General features: G+C 41.1%; 2 protein-coding genes across 5 annotated transcripts in view; one reads left to right on the top strand and one right to left on the bottom strand.

Annotated features, from left to right (window-relative positions):
* Positions 1-19,000, top strand: part of POLR3GL (RNA polymerase III subunit GL) — a 52,085-nt gene that overhangs the window by 11,211 nt on the left and 21,874 nt on the right. For 3 of the 4 annotated variants that reach the window (XM_053666188.1, XM_053666185.1, XM_053666187.1), the window contains exon 4: positions 4,032-4,117. The exons of the other annotated variant lie outside the window; for it this stretch is intronic. The gene's annotated coding sequence lies outside the window, so the exon portion shown is untranslated. The remainder of the gene's footprint in view (positions 1-4,031; positions 4,118-19,000) is intronic. 4 annotated transcript variants of the gene reach the window in all.
* LIX1L (limb and CNS expressed 1 like) overlaps positions 1-19,000 on the bottom strand; it is a 28,777-nt gene that overhangs the window by 7,977 nt on the left and 1,800 nt on the right. The window contains exons 2-3 of the mRNA XM_037145384.2: positions 3,253-3,416; positions 190-330 (exon numbers count right to left, since the gene is read on the bottom strand). Of these exons, the coding sequence (XP_037001279.1) occupies positions 190-330; positions 3,253-3,416 (305 nt within the window). The remainder of the gene's footprint in view (positions 1-189; positions 331-3,252; positions 3,417-19,000) is intronic.

Below are 19,000 nucleotides of genomic sequence, written 5' to 3'. Positions count from 1 at the left end.
CACATGAATAGAATTAGAGACTGAGACTTATGGAGCCTGTAATACAAAAGATTGACAGAGGAAAAAACAGAAGAGATGTAAACAGAAAATAAGAGTTCATGCCCTGTTTCCCAGTAATATACAAGACTTCCCAGCCAGCCAAGTTGTTCCATCTCCCACTCTCCTTCCTTCCAACTCCAAGTAACTTACATTGAAAGATGCCAGGGCCTCAGAGACACTCTTCTCAATGAACTCATCAGTGATTCTTCGGGAAGGATGTTCATTAAACACAGAGTTCATTAGTGCAATCTTTGCAGCACTCCTCCGGGCCTCAGCTTTTGTGGGGCAAAACTAGGCAGGGTAGAGAGAGAGAAAATGTATGTATGTGTGTCTGAGAGACAGAAGGAACAATGGAGGAAAATGCTTGGGATAGAAGACTCAGACACTCTAGATAAATCAGTTTGTTCAACACTTCCTGCAAAGTTTTTATTGTAAAATGGTGGAGGTATTTGGAAACATAATTTTGATTCAACATTCTGAAGTCATTAAAGAACTGGAGATGGCTCTACCTCATATCAAATAGAATGTGGAATGCAAAAGGCTGCTTAAGTCAGCATATAATCACTGGATATGAAAAGTATCCCTGTTTAAACTGTCAACAGAATTAATTATTCAAAAACCAGCCTATTAGAATCTTATCTTGTTCTCTGGACAGGCAAGATTTTTTTTTTCATCCTTTTAGATAACCTAAGATTAAAACAAAGCTGTCTCTAGACTGCTTCTGCAGAGGAGACCTCTAGTCTCTATCCGAAGCACTCCTCTGGGATTCTTGACCTTCACTTTTATCTGTGAGCAGGCAGTTCCCCCAAGGAGTTATCCTCGAACATAGTCTAAAGTCTGAAGAAGGAATTTGTAGTCTTCTGTTTCCCCAGTGGAAGCAAGGAGAAGAGGGGTGGCTAGGGGAAGGAAAGCTGCTGACCTGAGGAAAACAAGAAAAAATTTAAAAATTCATGTTTTTACATTATATCTAACATAGGTATCATAGAACAGTCTGATTTTCAGAAGATTTATTTATTTATTTATTTTCAAGATTTTACTTATTTTTAGAGAGGAGGGAAGGGATGGACTAAGGAAGAGAAACATCAATGTGTGGTTGCCTCTCACATGGCCCCCACTGGGGACCCAGTCCGACAACCCAGGCATGTGCCCTGACTGAGAATCGAACCGGTGACCCTTTGGTTCACAGCCCACGCTCAACCCACTGAGTACACCAGCCAGGGCTAGAAGTTTTAAATCATTCAACTTCAGACCCCTGGGCACCATAGCATTCCTTTACAAATTCATCTTCACTAGCTGCTTCAAAGATCCCTATGCCCTTGTCATTTATGAATATGATTAGAAGAAAGGAAGAAAGTGATCTTACACAATTTTAAAAAGTAGACCAGGATATGTTTGCTACTTAACCATCCTTAACTATTAATTTCCTAATTTCTAATTCCTAAATTCCTAGTTTCCTTTAGCTGACAGGTCTCTCTCAGAGCATATGGAGCTTCATACATTAGCCCTAAGTCTTCTTGCTTCTTCAATTTATTTATCTACTCCTTATTTGCTAGCCTGCTGCCCATTTTACTGTCTAGTGCCTTTTCTGAGAAGTTATCAATGAAGAAAAGCAGTGGAAGAAATATCAGCTGCCAAAGTGGATATAAAACAGATAAGCTAAAAGGGGCCATAATAGATAGTTCTACTCGTTCAAAAAATAAGAGAAATCAAATTACTCTAATGGTCGAGCTTTGGTCATCACCATAAAATAATCAAATCCTTATTCAGAAATTTAATGAGGTGGGAGAAGGGAAGAGAGGATCTTATTCTGAGAGGATCTTATTCTGTAGAGCATAAACATTAATCATCCTAATAAATGAACATATTTATTTCTCTGAAATAGCTAGCGGTTCTGAGGGATAATATTTAGTCATCTGATTTTAATTTTTCTTTTAGTCTCACCCAAGGAAATACGTAAAGGAGAAGGGAGGGAGAGAGAGGAGAGAAACATTGATGTGAGCCCTGACCAGTACCCATAACCCAGGCATGTGCCCTGACCAGGAATCAAACCCATGACTTGTCAGTTACAGGACAACACTCCAACTGACCAAGGCACACTGACCAGGGCAGTCATCTGAGTTTAAATGAAGCTTCCTGAGGACTGTTTTTGCTTGAGACAGGAACTGAATTGCAGTGGCACTCATTCATGCAACAGATTTATTAAGTGACTACTCTGTGCTAGGTACTGAGTTTGGTGGTAGAGATTTAAAACTGAACAAGAGAGAAGACACACACCATCTCTACCTCCATGGAGTGTTATCCACTAGGAGATGTAAACAATAATGATATGTCATGATAAGTGATATGATAGAAGTTTAAGGTGTTATGGAAGCACATAGCAGTGGTTATGCTTTGTCTAAGGGTTGAACAAACCATATGGGAAACAGAACAAAAGTATCTCTTCTCTTTCCTAAATTGCTATATAGACTCTAAATTAACATTTCAGAGGGCTACCTTCCTGTCTGCAATGCAAAGAATCCATCTTTGATGATAATATTCACACTAGTCAAATTTCTCATTACCCTATAATAGCAACCATACTTTTCATCATCATATGTTACAAGTTTTTAGTATAATTGTAGAAAGCTAGTCCTAGAAAGACTTTAGAGATAATGTAACTTATCTCTTTCATATTATCGATGGGGAAACTGAGGCCCAGAGAAGTTACCTGACTTGTCCTGCTGGCAGTCAAGGGCATGAAAAGTTGAATCTCCTAACTCTTAGATAAGTAGTATTTCCATCATAGTCCCTTTTGATGCTTTTACTAAGGCTTTCCTTAGTAAATGCCAATGAAAGCATACTTGAAACAAAGAATAGTATTCTATGTTCTCAAAAAGAGGTAGCAGGAAGTTAAAAAAGCCAAGATGGGAACATGGGTTAGGTGCTAGTAGTACAATATAATAAGTAAGGGCATTTTTTTTCATTTATTTTTTTGAGTAAAGGCATTTTTATCACTATTCAAATTCAAAGTGAGTTTGCATATTTGCAGGCTTAAAAGCACACTACTGAGGTTCTCTTGTGATCAAATGAATCTCAGATGCTTATAGGAATGATTTACCCAGAATTATTTCAAGCCCTCATTATTTCAAACAAATTTAATGGCCAAAGCAATGATGAAAGCCAATATTAGTATGTAAGCAATTATCTTTACTATTGCTGCTTTACAATTCTTACCTGGAAACTCCCAAAGCAACTTCCCCCTGGCAGGGTAACATAGCAGACATAGGGAGGGGTGTTGGAGGGAACCATTTCATAAACCACTAGAGCCCCATTCTTCAAGTCAGCCCCACGAGACTGCTTCATCTGCCAGAATTCTTGAAGTGCCTCCACCACATTCACTACAAAAAGAGAAGCAATTAAGTGCAGCAATGAGAACAACTCCAAGTGGTGCTCTGCTTCAATAGAGTATCTGTAACCTGTACCTACGTTAAGAGTCTACCCTCTTTAAGCATTTTAAAATTAGTAAACTTAGAGTATGATTAAGTCACTTTACATAGGAAGACCAGAGTATGCCTTCCCCTCCTTATAGTTTACATTTTGATTAGTTCTAGATACCAAAGGAGAGTAACTTAAATATTGAAGGCAGAGTTTCCAAGGGGAGCAGACCATTATCACTACCTGATGAAGTACAAGTAGATTATTCCACAATTGGTCAGCTGCCCTAGAATAAAAATAACCACCACAATAATAAGTGTTAACATTTAATGAACACGTAGTGTATGTCACCCATTTCTTTAAGTTCTTTACCCATTTAATCACCAACAACCTTCTGAGGTGGGTACTTTTATTCTCTCCATTTCACCAATGAGGGAAGTGAGGCATAGAGAAGTTAAAATAACTTATCTAAGGATGTAATAGCTAGAAAGCAGGAGAGCCAAAATTCAAACCCAGGAAATCTTGGTTGCAGTTAATGTTCTTTTTTTCTTTTTAAGATTTTATTTATCTATTTTCAGAGGGGAAGGGAAGGAGAGAGGGAGAGAAACATCAATGTGTGGCTGCCTCTCCTATGACCCCTGCCGGGAACTGGCCTGCAACCCAGGTATGTGCCCTGACCGGGAATCGAACCACAGTTGTTTGGTTCACGGGCCCGAGCCCAAACCACCGAGCTAAACCAGCCAGGGCTGCAGTTAATGTTCCTAACCATTATGTAATACTGCCATTCAAGGAAATATGGTTGTAGTAGCTATTCTCAAGCCTATGCTTCTGGCAAGCAAACCCATGGTCCTGGAATATTATGTGATTATATATATAAAATACTGTGAGAAAGAGAGAGATAGAGAAATGAATTTTTCTTCTGAGGCTTTCCCTAGATATAAATCTTTTTTGGAGAAACTGTCTATTGGGAGATCCTCCACCACAGGTCTCTTGCAATCTTCTTTCAGTCTTCCTGGGTATATCAAGATTTCAAGGCTCTGACTACTCTTTACTTAGGCCACTTCTCAGGATTATATATGTAGCAAGAAACCTTGACAGATGGATAATATCTTTGTATGGGATGAAGAACAAGCCTTCCATGTTGGACTTGGGAGGCAAGGGGGACTGATGTAAACAAACATGATGCTCATGCTACTTGCTGTGCTATGAGTAATAAACAGTCTTTTTGTCTCTGACACAGAATTTCTTGATTTCTGCCAGCACCCATGAAATAACTGGCTAATTTATTAGCTATAAATAGGGTAAAATCAAACTCTAGACTAGAAACTGTATTGCAGAATAGTTGCCCTCATCCCCCAATACTTGGGCTCAATTATTCAAAAAATATGTATTGAGTACCTACTCTGTGCTAGATTTTGTTCGGTGATGCTAGGCTATAATACTGAGCAAAACCATACATGGTTCCTTTTCTTTATGTAGCTTATAGTCTAAAGAGGGAGAGATATTAACCAAATAGTTTCAAACAAATGAAAAATAGCCAATGTGATAAGTGCTATAGAGGAGGGGTAGATGGTGGGAAATGTTACAGGAACAGCTGACCTAGTTAAGAAGCTACACTCACAAGGAGATATTTAAGCTGAGATCTGGTTATGAATTTACTAGGCAAAAAGGTAAAAGACTAATGCTCTGAGCAGAAGGAATGAATAGCATGTACAAAGGCTATGTGGCAGCAGGGAATATGGTGAATAAAGGGACTAGTGTGTCTAGAAAAGAGAGAGCAAGGGGAGATATAATGCAAGATAAGATTGCAAAAGGAAGCAGGGACCAGATCAGGTTGTATCTTCAGGCCATAACAGAAAATTGGCTTTACCCTAAGAGCAATGGGAAGCCTTTGAAGGGTTTTAAATGGAAGGCCAGATGAGATCACTTTGCCTTTGGAAAGGATCACTTTGACTCTAGGGTTTAAACATTTCAAATGACTTTAAAACCTCATAATAAATATTCTCCAATATCTTCCAACATGACCATTCTCTACTCTCAATTACAACTAGGACTCATTCCTTCTTTTCTTTTAATTGAATTTATTGGGGTGACATTGGTTAATAAAATTATATAGGTTTCAAGGGTACAATTCTTTCATATTTTGTTAATTCAGATTTACCAAGCAGAAAACACCAAGATAGTCCAGACATGTAAAAGATTTATTGGGAGGATGAAGAAGGTAGTCTTTAGACCATGCTGAAGGTCTGACACCAGTGGAAGGAGGGAGGAAAGGAAGGAGGTTTGGATATGAGGGTAAAGTACAGTAATAAAAAGGTTTGGCCAAGGCAGTGGGAAGCCTTCAAGCCAGTGGAGCCCCACATCTCACCAGATGTGCCTGAGTTAGTACACCTGCTGTGCTCAGTCATTGGCTGGGAGCAACCTACAGGGTATGTAAACTCAGTGCAAATATGTGATGGACCTAAATGGAATGGCAACTTAAGGCTATTATTCTCCGTGCAGTCAGTATTCTCCCTGCAGAAGGAGATGTCAACAGCACATTTTCATGACTGCCAGACACACAGACAAAAATTTGAGCATGTGTTAGGTACACCACTCCATTTTGAGCATTTGGGATGCAAATATAAATAACATACTCCCAGCAAGGGGTTAAAAAACTAGTGGCCAAAAATAACTGTTAGCTCATGTGCTCTACAATGGAAGCAAGCACTCTCGTGTACCAGCCAGAGTTCAAAAAGCTGACTTCCAGCCAAGACAGAGGTGTAGGTGGATACACTGTGCCTCCTTGCAAAACCAAGTTTAAAGAGAACAAAGTTTTAGTAACAGAAACAGAAACAAAACATGGAAAATTGAACTGTACCAAAGTCTGACAACGAACCATTCATCCAGACTGGTAAGAGGGACGGAGTCAGCGGCTGATGGAGCGGGGTCCCACAGGAAAAAGTGGCTTGACTGACCCAGGCACACAGGCAGCAGTTGGCAGATCCCAGGTGTGGGGTGGCAATGGGCAGACCCAGTGAAAGCGCAAGGCGGTTGGCTGCTCGTGGTCACACATTCGTGCGCAGATAAACCAGGTGAAGGATCGAGCAGTGAGACAGACTGCTCAGGCTAGGGCCCCACCACTGGGAATTAAATCCTAAAAGCACCAATTGGAAAAATGTTCGGGGTTGAGGAGCTGGGAGAAACTCCCAGGCTCACAGAGAGTTTGTTGGAGAGACCCACCGGGTCCTGGAGGGTGCACAGGCCCACACACCCAGGAACCAGTACCAGAAGGGCCCAGTTTGCTTGTGGGAAGCAGCAAAGGGGACTGAAATCCAAGAGAGAGAGAGCGTGGAACAAGCGCCATTGCCCCTCTCTGACCCCACCCCCACATACAGCATCATACCCCGGCCTAGTAGGTTGCTCCACCCTGGTGAACACTTAAGGCTCCACCCCTCATAAGTAACAGGCACGAACAGACCAAAACATTATGGCTCAAGAACAGCTCAGGACTTCCACCAAGATGGAGGCATAGGTGGGAAACACTGTACCTTCTCGCACAACCAAGTTTAAAAACAACAAAGTTCTAGCAACAAAAAATGCAGCCAAACCACAAAAAATTGAACTATATGTAAGTCCAACAACAACGAACCATTCAGCCGGACCGGTAAGAGGGGCAGAGCTAGCAGTGGAGTGGGTTCGGGCAGGAAAGATCCACCAGACCAGCCCAGGCATGCAGGCAGCCGTGGGCGGATCCCAGGTGTGGAGTAGCAACAGGCGGACCCACCGAGGGTGCAAGGCAGCAGGCTGATGGTGGTCACACATTTGTGTGCAGATAAACCAGGCAAAGGAGCTAGCACTGAGACTACGTAGGCCCCAGCAGCAGGAAGCAGCAGAGGGGACTTCTAGTGTCCCTCTCTGACCCTGCCCCCACATATAACGTCACAACCCAGCTACCTGGGTGGCCCCACCCTGGTGAACACTTAGGCTCTCCTCATACATAACAGATGCGAACAGACCAAAACATGGCTCAAGAAAAACTCAAAGCCCCAGAGCCCATAAATCTAAGTGACGAAGAAATAACAAAACTTTCAGATGCACAGTTCAAAACACTGGTGATCGGGATGCTCAAAGAACTGGTTGGTTTTAGTCACAAGTTAGAAGAACATATGAAGGCTAAACTAATTGAAATGAAGGGAAATGCACAGGAAACCAACAGTGATGGAAAGTAAACTGGTACTCAAATCAAGGGAGTGGACCAGAAGGAAGAAAAAATGACCAAACAAAAGAATGAAGAAACAAGAATTCAAAAAAATGAGGACAGGCTTAGGAACCTCCAGGACATTTTTAAATGCTCCAACATCTGAATTATAGGGGTACCAGAAGGGGAAGAGAAAGAGCAAGTGGAAAACTTATTTGAACAAATAATAAAGAACCTCCCCAATCTGGCAAAGGCAGTAGACTTCAAGGAAATCCAGGTGGACCAAAGGTGGACCCAAGAAGGAACACACCAAGGCACATCATAATTATATTAGCCAAGATTCAAATAAAGGAGAGAATTCTAGAAGCAGCAAGAGATCAGGGGACAGTCACCTAAAAAGGATTTCCCATCAGACTTGTCAGCGGATTTCTCAAAAGAGAACTTACAGGCAAGAAGGGGCTGGAAAGAAGTATTCCAAGTCATGAAATCCAAAGACCTACATCCAAGATTGCTCTATCCAGCAAAGCTTTCATTTAGAATGGAAGGACAGATAAAGTGCTTCTCAGATAAGATCAAATTCAAGGAGTTCATCATCACCAAGCCCTATTATATGAAATGTTAAAGGGACTTAACTAAGAAAAAGAAGATAAAAAATATGAACAGTGAAAGGACAGCAAACTCAACAGTTATTAACAACCACACCTAAAACAAAAGCAAACTAAGAGGACAGCTAGATCAGGAGCAGAACCATAGAAATGGAAATCACATGGAGGGTTAGCAACAGGGGAATGGGAGGAGGAGAAAGGGGAGATGGTACAGAGAATAAGTAGGATAGACGGTATGTAGAAAATAGGGGGGAGGGCAAGAATAGTATGGGAAATATAGAATCTAAAGAACTTGTGACACATGGACATAAACTAAAGGGGGAGGCATGATGGGGGAGGGGTGTGCAGGGTGAAGGGGAATGACGGGGGGAAATGGGACAACTGTAATGGCATAATCAATATATATATATATTTTAAAAAGCTGTATAAGCTCTTTTCTAACACCCTATATTTAACTGACTTTTTAGAATGTTCATTTTTCTATTAAAAGACACCATGAAAAGAAAAACCTCTTTCCCACACTTAGTTTTGGCAGGGGCTTTTCAAAGGTTACTGCTACCAAGGAAGCTTAGCTACCTTTGTTCTTTTCAATGAGATCTTTTCAGGACCTGTTCCCAATTTGAGATAATTTACCACAATGTACTGATTGACAACTCTCTTTACATGCAAACTAAAGGGAAACTATTGAAACAAGGAAGAGGAGGAGAGCACTGTAATGGGGAAAGTCCTATTAAAAAGCATAGAACTTCTGGCCAAGATGGAGGTGTAGGTGGAAATACTGTACCTCCTAGCACAACCAAATTTAAGGACAACAAAGATACGGAAACAAAAACACAACCAAAACAGAAAAAATTGAACTGTACCGACATCTGACAACAGACCATTTATCTAGACCAGTAAGAGGGGCAGAGTCGGTGGCTGGTGGAGGGGGGTCCTGGCAGGAGGAGGTAGTGATTGGTGACCCGGGGGGCACAGAACGAAAATCCAGTAAGGCTTGCAAGGTGGCTGGCTGACCACAGACACATTTGTGCAGAGAAACCAGGCAGGTTTAAAAACAATGAGACAGACCACGCAACCCAGGGCCCCAGCAACAGGAAATAAAGCCAAAATGCACTGATTGGAAGAACTTTCTGGGGTTGAGGTGCTGCAAGAGGCTCCTACCTCACAGGAAAGTTTGTTGGGGAGACCCATAGGGTCCTAGAATGAACACAAGCCCGTGCACCCGGGAACCAGCAGCAGAAGGGCCCAATTTGCTTGTGGGAAGTGGCAGAGGGGACCAAAATCCAAGATAGAGTAGAACAAATGCTATTTCTCCCTCTCTTACCCCGCCTCCAGTCACAATCTAGTGACTGGGCTGACCCACCCAGGTGAACACCTAAGCTTGTGCCCCACACAATGTAACAGGCACGAATAGACCAAAACATTATGGATCAAGCAGAAGAACAGCTCAAAGCCCCAGAGCCAATACTTTTAAGGGACCAAGAGATAGCCAACCTATTGATGCACAGTTCAAAACATTGGTGATGAGGATGCTCACTGAACTGGTTGAATTTGGTCGCAAATTAAATGAAAAAATGAAGGCTACACTAAATGAAACAAAGGAAAATATACAGGGAACCAGTAGTGATGGGAAGGAAACTGGGACTCAAATCAATGGAGTGAATCAGAAGAAAGAAACAACCAAACAGAAGAGAAGGAAGAAACAAAAATTTGAAAAAATGAGGACAGGCTTAGGAACCTCCAGGACATCTTTAAACATTCGAACATCAGAATCATAGGGGTGCCAGAAGGAGAAGAGGAAGAGTAAGAAATTGAAAACTTATTTGAACAAATAATGAAGGAGAACTTCTCCAATCTGGCAAAGGAAATAGACTTCCAGGAAGGCACATCATAATTACATTAGCCAAGATTCAAATAAAGAAGAGAATCCTAGAAGCAGGAAGAGATAAGGGGACAGTCACCTACAAAGGATTTCCCATCAGACTGTCAGCAGATTTCTCAAGAGAAACCTTACAGGCAAGAAGGGGCTGGGAAGAAGTATTTCAAGTCATGAAATCCAGACTTACATCCAAGATTGCTCTATCCAGCAAAGCTTTCATTTAGAATGGAAGGGCAGATAAAGTGCTTCTCAGATAAGGTCAGGTTAAAGGAGTTCATCATCACCAAGCCCTTATTATATGAAATGTTAAAGGGACTTATCTAAGAAAAAGAAGATAAAAAATATGAACAGTGAAAGGACAACAAACTCAGTTATTAACAACCACACCTAAAACAAAAGCAAACTAAGCAGATAGCTAGATCAGGAGTGGAACCATAGAAATGGAGATCACATGGAGGGTTAGTAACAGGGGAGTGGGAGGAGGAGAAAGGGGTAAGTAGCATAGACGGTAGGTAGAAAATAGGGGGGAGGGCAAGAATAATACGGGAAATGACACATAGACATGAACTAAAGGGGGGAATGGGGGAGGGGTGTGCAGGGTGAAGGGGAATGAAGAGGGGGAATGGGACAACTGTAATGGCATAATCAATAAAATATATTTAAAAAAATAAAGCTGGAAACAAAACATATATCAGGACTTCTGGCCAAGATGGAGGTATAGGCAGATACACTTTACCTCCTTGCACAATCAAAAGAACAACACCACCAAATTTAAAAACAAAAAACAACCAGAACTGTCAGAAAATTAAATTGTATGGAAGTCCAACATCCAAGAGTTAAAGAAGAAATATTCATCCAGACTGGTAGGAAGGGCAGAGATGAGCAGCCAGGGCAGAGGCGACAGCTGGTAGACCCACATTAGTGTGCAGATAAACCAGGAAGAACAACTGGGGAGTGAGACACACCACACCACCCAGGGTTCCAGCATGGGAAAAGAAAGCCTCAAAACCTCTGGCTGAAAAAACTTGTGGGGGTTGTGGCAGTGGGAGAAACTGACAGTCTTATAGGACAGTTCTTTGGAGACCCACAGGGTCCTAGAACATACACAAACCCACCCACCTGGAAGCAGCACCAGAAGGGCCAACTTTGCTTGTGGATAGCAGGGAAAGTGACTGAAACCCAAGAGCTGGGCAAACGGCATTGTTTCCTCTCAGACCCCCCTCTACATACAGCACCACAACCCAGCAAAGTGGGTTGCCCGGCGCTGGTGAATATCTAAGGCTCAGCCCTTACAATGTAACAGGTATGCTAAGATAAAGAAATATGGCCTAAATGAAAGAAAAGATCAAAACTCCAGGAAAAGAACTAAGCAATGAATTCATAGCCAACCTATATCAGATAGGGAGTTCAAAATAGTGGTAATCAGGATGCTCACAGAAATCATTGAGCGTGGTTTCAAAATAGTGGAAAAAGTGAAGGCTATGCAAAGTGAAATGAAGAAAAATAAACAGTGTACCAACAGTGAAACCAGGACTCATATCAATGATTTGCAGCAGAAGGAAGAAATAAACATTCAACCAGAACAGAATGAAGAAAGTAGAATTCAAATAAAATGAGGAGAGGCTGAGAAACCTCCAGGACAACTTTAAATGTTCTAATATCTGAATCATAGGGGTGCCAGAAAGAGAAGAGGAAGAGCAACAAGTAGAAAAGTTATTAGAACAAATAATAAAGGAGAACTTCCTCAATCTGGCAAAGGAAATAGACTTCCACGAAGTCCAGGAAGCTCAGAGAGTCCCAAAGAAGGTGGACCCAAGGAGGAACACACCAAGGTACATCATAATTACATTAGCCAACATTAAAGATAAGGAGAAATCTTAAAAGCAGCAAGAGAAAAGGAGATAGTTACCTACAAAGGAGTTCCCATAAAATTTTCAGCTGATTTGTCAAAAGAAACCTTGCAGGCATGAAAGGGCTGGAAAGAAGTATTTGAAGTCATTAAAGGCAAGGACCTATATCCAAGATTACTCTATCCAGCAAAGTTACCATGTAGAATGGAAGGGCAGATAAAGTGCTTCCCAGATAAGATGAAGTTAAAGGAATTCATCATCACCCAGCCCTTATATGAAATGTTAAAAGAAACTTATCTAAGAAAAAGAAGATGATCAAAACTGTGAACAGTAAAATGACAACAAACTCACAACTATTAACAACTGAACCTAAAAAAAAAAACAAAACCCCAAAACTAAGCAAATAACTAGAATGGGAACAAAATCACAGAAATGGAGATCATGTGGAGGGTTATCAGCAGAGGATATCAATGGAGGAGTGGTAGGGGAAGAAAGGGAGGAAAGGTACAAGAGAATAAGTAGCATAAATGGTAGGTAGAAAATAGGGGGAGGTTAAGAATAATATAGGAAATGTGGAAGCTAAAGAACTTATGTGTACAACCCATGGACATGAACTAAAGGGAGGGAATGGTGGTGGGAAGGGGTGTGCAGGGTGGAGGGGAATAAAGGGGGGATTTGGGACAACTATAATAGCATAATCAATTAAATATATTTTTAAAAAAGCATGGGAGGGCAGATAAAGTGCTTCCCATTTAAGGTCAAGTTAAAGGAGTTTATCATCACCAAGACCTTATTATATGCAATGTTAAAGGAATTTATCTAAGGAAAAGAAGAAGGTAAAAACTATGAACAGTAAAGTGACAATAAATTCACAACTATTAACAAATGAACCTAAAAAACACAAAGACAAACTAAGCAAACAACTAAAAACTAACAGAATCACAGAAATGGAGATCACAGGGAGGGTTATCAGTAGGGAGGGGAAGGGAAGAGAATAGGGGAAAAGGTACATGGAATAAGAAGCATAGTTGGTTGGTACAAAATATACAGGGGGAGATTAAGATTAGTCTAGGAAATGGAGAAGTCAAAGAACTGATATGTATGACCCATGGACATGAACTGGGGGGTGGGGGTAATGCAGGCAGGAGGGATGTTGCAGAGCAGTGGGGAATATTGGGAGAAAAACATAGGACAACTGTAGTAGCATAATCAACAGAATATACTTAAAAAAAAAAAAAAGCATAGCCCTGGCTGGTGTAGCTCAGTGGATTGAGCGCGGGCCTGCGAACCATACAGTCGCGATTCGATTCCCAGTCAGGGCACATGCCAGGGTTGCAGGCTGGTTCCCTGCAGGCCAGTTTCCAGCAGGGGACCCACGAAAGGCAACCATACATTGATGTTTCTCTCCCTCTCTCTTTCTCTTCCCCTCTAAAGATAAATAAATAAATAAAATCTAAAAAAAAAAAAAAGCATATATCCTCCCTGGTTGCCGTGGCTCAGTGGATTGAGTGCTGGCTTATGAATCAAAGGGTCAGTGGTTCGATCCCCAGTCAAGGCACATGCCTGGTTTGTGGGCCAGGTCCCCAGTGTGGGGGCACATGAGAGGCTACCACACATTGGTGTTTCTCTTCTTTTCCTCCCTTCCCCTCTCTCTAAAAATAAAGAAAATCTGACGGGAACTCCTTTTTTTAAAAAAAAAAAAAAAAGAAAAGAAAAAGCATATATCCATTTTATATCCAGGTAAATCCCTTCTGGAACAGAATACAGGACTATTTTTTAATGATTACTCAAAGCCACAGGAAATATGGAGCCTAATTTCAGAAATGTGAATATGAAAATGGAAAATTGGGCAAGTGTTCAGGAAAAAGGTAATTAATTGTTATTTGCAATTGAAAATGCTCATATACCCATTTCTTTTCAGGGCTGACAGGTATGTTAGAGATCATTTAGTTCAACTCAGGCCAAGGAAGGGTGAAGGACTTCTTGGGGTCGCACAGCTGTGGCAAACTTGGGGGCATGAAGGTAGATAATCTTGATACCATTGTTTTTTAATTTGATAATTTTTAAAAAAATATTTTATTGATTATGCTATTACAGTTGTATCATTTTCCCCCTTCACTGCCCTCCACCATGCACACCCCTCCCATCCACATTCCCCCCTTTAGTTCATGTCCACGTGTCATATTTATAAGTTTTTTAGCTTCTACGTTTCCCATACTATTTTTACTCTCCCCCTATCTATTTTCTACCTACCATCTTGCTACTTATTCTCTGTACCTTTTTCCCCTCTCTCTTCCTCCCACTCCCCTGTTGCTAACCCTCCATGTGATCTCCATTTCTATGGTTCTGTTCGAGTTCTAGTTGTTTGCTTGGTTTGCTTTTGTTTTTGTTTTAGGTGTGGTTGTTAATAACTGTGTTTGATGTCATTTTACTGTACATGTTTTTTTATCTTCTTTTTCTTAGATAAGTCCCTTTAACATTTCATATAATAAGGGCTTGGTGATGATGAACTCCTTTAACCTGACCTTATCTGAGAAGCACTTTATCTGCCCTTCCATTCTACATGGTAGCTTTGCTGGATCGAGCAATCTTAGTTGTAGGTTTTTGCCTTTAATGACTTCAAATACTTCTTTCCAGCCCCTTCTTGCCTGTCAGGTCTCTTTTCTGAGAAATCAGCTGACAGTCTGATGGGAAATCCTTTGTAGGTCACTATCTCCTTTTGTCTTGCTGCTTCTAGGATTCTCTCCTTCATTTGAATCTTGGCTAATGTAATTATGATGTGCCTTCCTGGACTTCCTGGAAGTCTATTTCCTTTGCCAGATTGGAGTTCTCCTTCTTATTCGTTCAAATAAGTTTTCAATTTCTTGCTCTTCCTCTTCTCCTTCTGGCACCCCTATGGTTCCGATGTTGGAATGTTTAAAGATGTCCTGGAGGTTCCTAAGCCTGTCCTCGTTTTTTCAAATTTTTGTTTCTTCCTTCTCTTCTGTTTGGTTGTTTCTTTCTTCTGGTTCACTCCATTGATTTCAGTCCCAGTTTCCTTCCCATCACTACTGTTCCCTGTATATTTTCCTTTGTTTCATTTAGTGTAGCCTTCATTTTTTCATTTAATTTGCGACCAAATTCAACCAGTTCAGTGAGCATCCTGATCACTAGTGCTTTGAACTGTGCATCTGATAGGTTGGCTATTTCTTCCTTGCTTAGTTGTATTTCTTGTGAAGCTTTCATCTGTTCTTTCGTTTGGGCCTTTTTTTTGGTCTAGACATACCTGTTATGTAGTGAGGGGCACAGCCTTCGGTGTTCACCTGGGTGGGGCAACCCACCTCACTGGGTTGTAATGCTGTATGTGGGGGAGGAGTGCGAAAGGGAACAATGGTGCTTGCTCCCCTCTCTGCTGGATTTCAGTCACTTCCACTGCTTCCCCCAAGCAAACTGGGCCCTTCTGGTGCTGATTTCCGTGTGGATGGGTCTCTCCAATGAACTCTCTTGTGAGGCTGGGAGTCTCTTCCAGCACCTCAACCCCCACAGATATTTTCAATCTGTGTTTTGAAGCTTTATTTCCGTGTGCTGGGAACCTGCGTTGCACAGTCTGTCTCATTCCCCAGTTTTGCCTGGTTTATTTGCATGTGAATGTGGGACTGTCCAGTTCTGTAAGCCACCCTGTGAGCTGCGCCCCTCCACAATTCACCACCTTGCTGGGTCCTCCCGCTGCTGCCCTGCACACCTAGGGTCCGCCAGCCACCACTTTTTGCTTTTTTTTTTTTTTTTTTTTGCTGTGACCCTCCTCTGCCTGGCCAGCTGACTCTGCCCCTTCTAGTTGTCTGGATGAATGTGTCTACTTTAACTCTTTGGTTGTTGGACTTCCATACAGTTATATTTTCTGTCACTACTGGTTGTTATTTTGTTTCTACATTTTGTTGTCCTTATTTTGGTTGTGTGAGGAGGCACGTTGTGTCTACCTATGCCTCCATCTTGGCCGGAAGTCTCAATTTGGTAATCTTAATATAAAGGCTAAGGTTAAGTCCATGGTTAAGCTTCATGGGGGTTCAAAAGCCCCCTAAAACTATAGGAAAATTATATGTGTGTATACATATGAGGATTTATGTGTGGGGGGTGGTGCCCACAATTTTTTGTTTAAGATTTTCAGTGAGGAACCATGGGTATAATGGTTTACATACAAATGGTTAAAAAACAGTGAGATGGGAGGGTGGCAATGACTGAGACATGCACAGCTGACAACTACAATTGCATTTTGAAAGTCACTAATGGATACTGCAGTGAAAGGGAGAAGAAAGACCAAGATAGCAAAGAATATTTAACTCCTTATACTATGATGTTGAATAGCCACAAAAAAGAGAGGTATTTTGGTTTTGTCCTTAGGAAATAAAATATTAGGTGAATGTCTGGGTGAAATGAGAGGTAGAGATTACAGTAAAAATTTTATATCATAAAGATAAATACAATTTTGTGGAGGGGGAGCATGAATATAGATAATGAAATTGAGAGGTGAGTGAGAAGGTTCTCCCTGATCAAGGATTGTGAGAACAGGCTGGCCTGATTTAATTCATATTACAATGAAGATAGCAAAACTGGTGGACAATGTTTCATCTGATATTTCCTATTCCAGTTTGTAGAAGGTGAAGTCCCTGAATAGCCCACAATGCATAGAGTCTTTGGAAAGGAGGGATTACAAAGTGACAGTGACTTTGGGAGAGGACTGTAGTAGGCTGAATAATGTCCCCTGCCAAGATTCCCATGTCCTATTCCTTGGAGCCTCTGAATGACCTTATGTGGCAAAGACTTTGTAGATGTGATTAAGTTAATGATCTTAAAATGAAGATATCCTCATCTTAGGGGGGCAGGCTTTAAATACACTCACTAATATCCTCAGGGAGTGATATTTAATGAAACATCCAAGAGGAAAAGGCAGTATGACTATGCAGGCAGGTGTTGGAGTGAGGCAGTCACATGCCAAGGAATGCTAGCATGAAGCAATCCTGAATGCTAGCCACCAAAAGCTGACAGAGGCAAGGAAACACATTATCCCCTAGCACATCTGGAGGGAGTACATACCTGTGACACGTTGATTTTGGCCCACTGATAATGATTTTGGACTTCTGGCCTCCCAAATAATGAGGGAGTAATTTCTGTTGTTTTAAGATACCAAGTCAGGGATCATTTGTTACAGCAACCACAGGAAACTAATACAGAGTCTAACCCAACATTCCAAAAATTAGAAATACTCAGACCAATCAATTTACCTTCATAGTAATTTACAGGCAAAGAAGCTGTCTGGATTCTGAGGAAAAGGAACAACTAAACAAAAAATACTACACAAGATTCACTTGTTAAACCTTGTAGAAAACTGGGCAGGCTTTCCAATCATGTAACCATATTATGAAATAAAGGGAGAGCAAAAATAGGTTTGAGGAGAGCAATGCAGAAGTTACCTAATAAGGAAAATCATTCAGGCAATCATGCCAGTTTAGAGATTTTCAGCCATTAAACATTAGAAGAAGGAAACTACATAGATGCCATGTGGGGAAAGGGGGCAAAGGAAATGGTAATGGTAAACTACCTAGCATATGCAGTGTCCAAAGCATTTCCAAATGCATAACGATAGCAACCACTCATTGAGTACTATGTTTTGCGCACTTTACACTCATTATCTCATTTAATCCACACAAAAGTATCAAGATAGGTATTATAATATTCATTTTACAAAAAGTGAACAAGCTAAAAAATTGGTCACAGTGGCTGAACCAGGATTTAGAACCAAGGTTTGCCTCTGAAGCCAACTCTATTCTACTGTCCTGCTTTACTTCATCATTAATCCTTTCATGTGATCAGTAAAGTGGACTTTGAACTCCATGAAGATAGGGACTGAGTATTTGTCTTATTTATCATGGCAAGTAGTGATCAACAAATATTCATTAGATGAATTAATGGAACATATGAGGTCTAGAGAGATTAAGCAATTTATCCAAGATCAGACAGCCACTTTTAACATGGCCAGGTTCTCTGATTCGAAATCTTATTTCAGTTTGTACAAGGTAGCCTTACAAACTGAAGATCCTACAAATAGGCACTACAAACTAAGATCCTACAGCATACTGAGCTATGTGTGTATCCTGCACAGGGATTTGAGGGTAGAGGGTTTACAGGACAAACAGGTAAAATAACAGAAGAGTTATGACTGGAAAAGGTGAATTTGGAGCAGTTAGAAGATGAACAATGTGAATTGAAGATGATGCAGCAAAGCATTGTTAGATCAAGAAATGGTCTGGGCAAAGATCAAAGTAGATTATATGCTGGGGAATACAGCTTGCCCCCAATACCATCCCATCAGTCACAAGGGTATGGGGGTACATGCCAATGGCAGCTTTGCCTATTAATTGAAGCAAAATAAATAATTCCATGTGGTGAAGGACCTCTGAGCCAAAATTGGCTGAGATTCTGCTTGCCTGAGGCTGGACTATCTGCCAAACTCTCCCAAAGTACTGGCTGGACACCCAGACTGGAAATGAGAAACCCCAAAATAATGAGGGCTGTGGTGGGAGGTAGGGAGGTTGCAGAATCTGAAGTCTGACTGGTTGCTCTTTGTCAGTGGTATCCCCTTGTTGCCTCATCCTTTCTAAGGAAATGAAAAAGGTTTTACAGGATACTCAGTTTAGCCAAACCAGAGGCTCTCCAGGTAACACAGGCAAAAAAAAGGATACACTCCTCTACAATTTTAATAAGTACTTATAAGTTTCTAAGAGGAAGAATTCAGATTTACAGTGACTAATCTTGGCTGAGAGGCAGACCTTCCTTTGGTGTCATCTTAAAGAGACCTGAAGCAACAGGACAATAGCTGTTGGCAGTTCCATCACATAGCCCTGTGAAATGTATTAATTAAACTAGAAAAACAACTATATCCCTCATGATGAATTTCAGTTATATGCATTTGTATTCCCAGTGCCTAGAAGAGTGCCTGCCCCATGTTAGGAATTCAAAATGTTGAAGAACAAAGAGAAACTGATAGTAAATATATTAT

The sequence above is a fragment of the Artibeus jamaicensis genome, unplaced genomic scaffold, assembly GCF_021234435.1.
Source record: "Artibeus jamaicensis isolate MK-2021 breed Jamaican fruit bat unplaced genomic scaffold, CSHL_Jam_final contig_445, whole genome shotgun sequence".
NCBI lineage: Eukaryota > Metazoa > Chordata > Mammalia > Chiroptera > Phyllostomidae > Artibeus > Artibeus jamaicensis.
The sequence above is the reverse complement of the archived record's forward strand: the minus strand, read 5'-3'. Positions and strand labels throughout refer to the sequence as shown.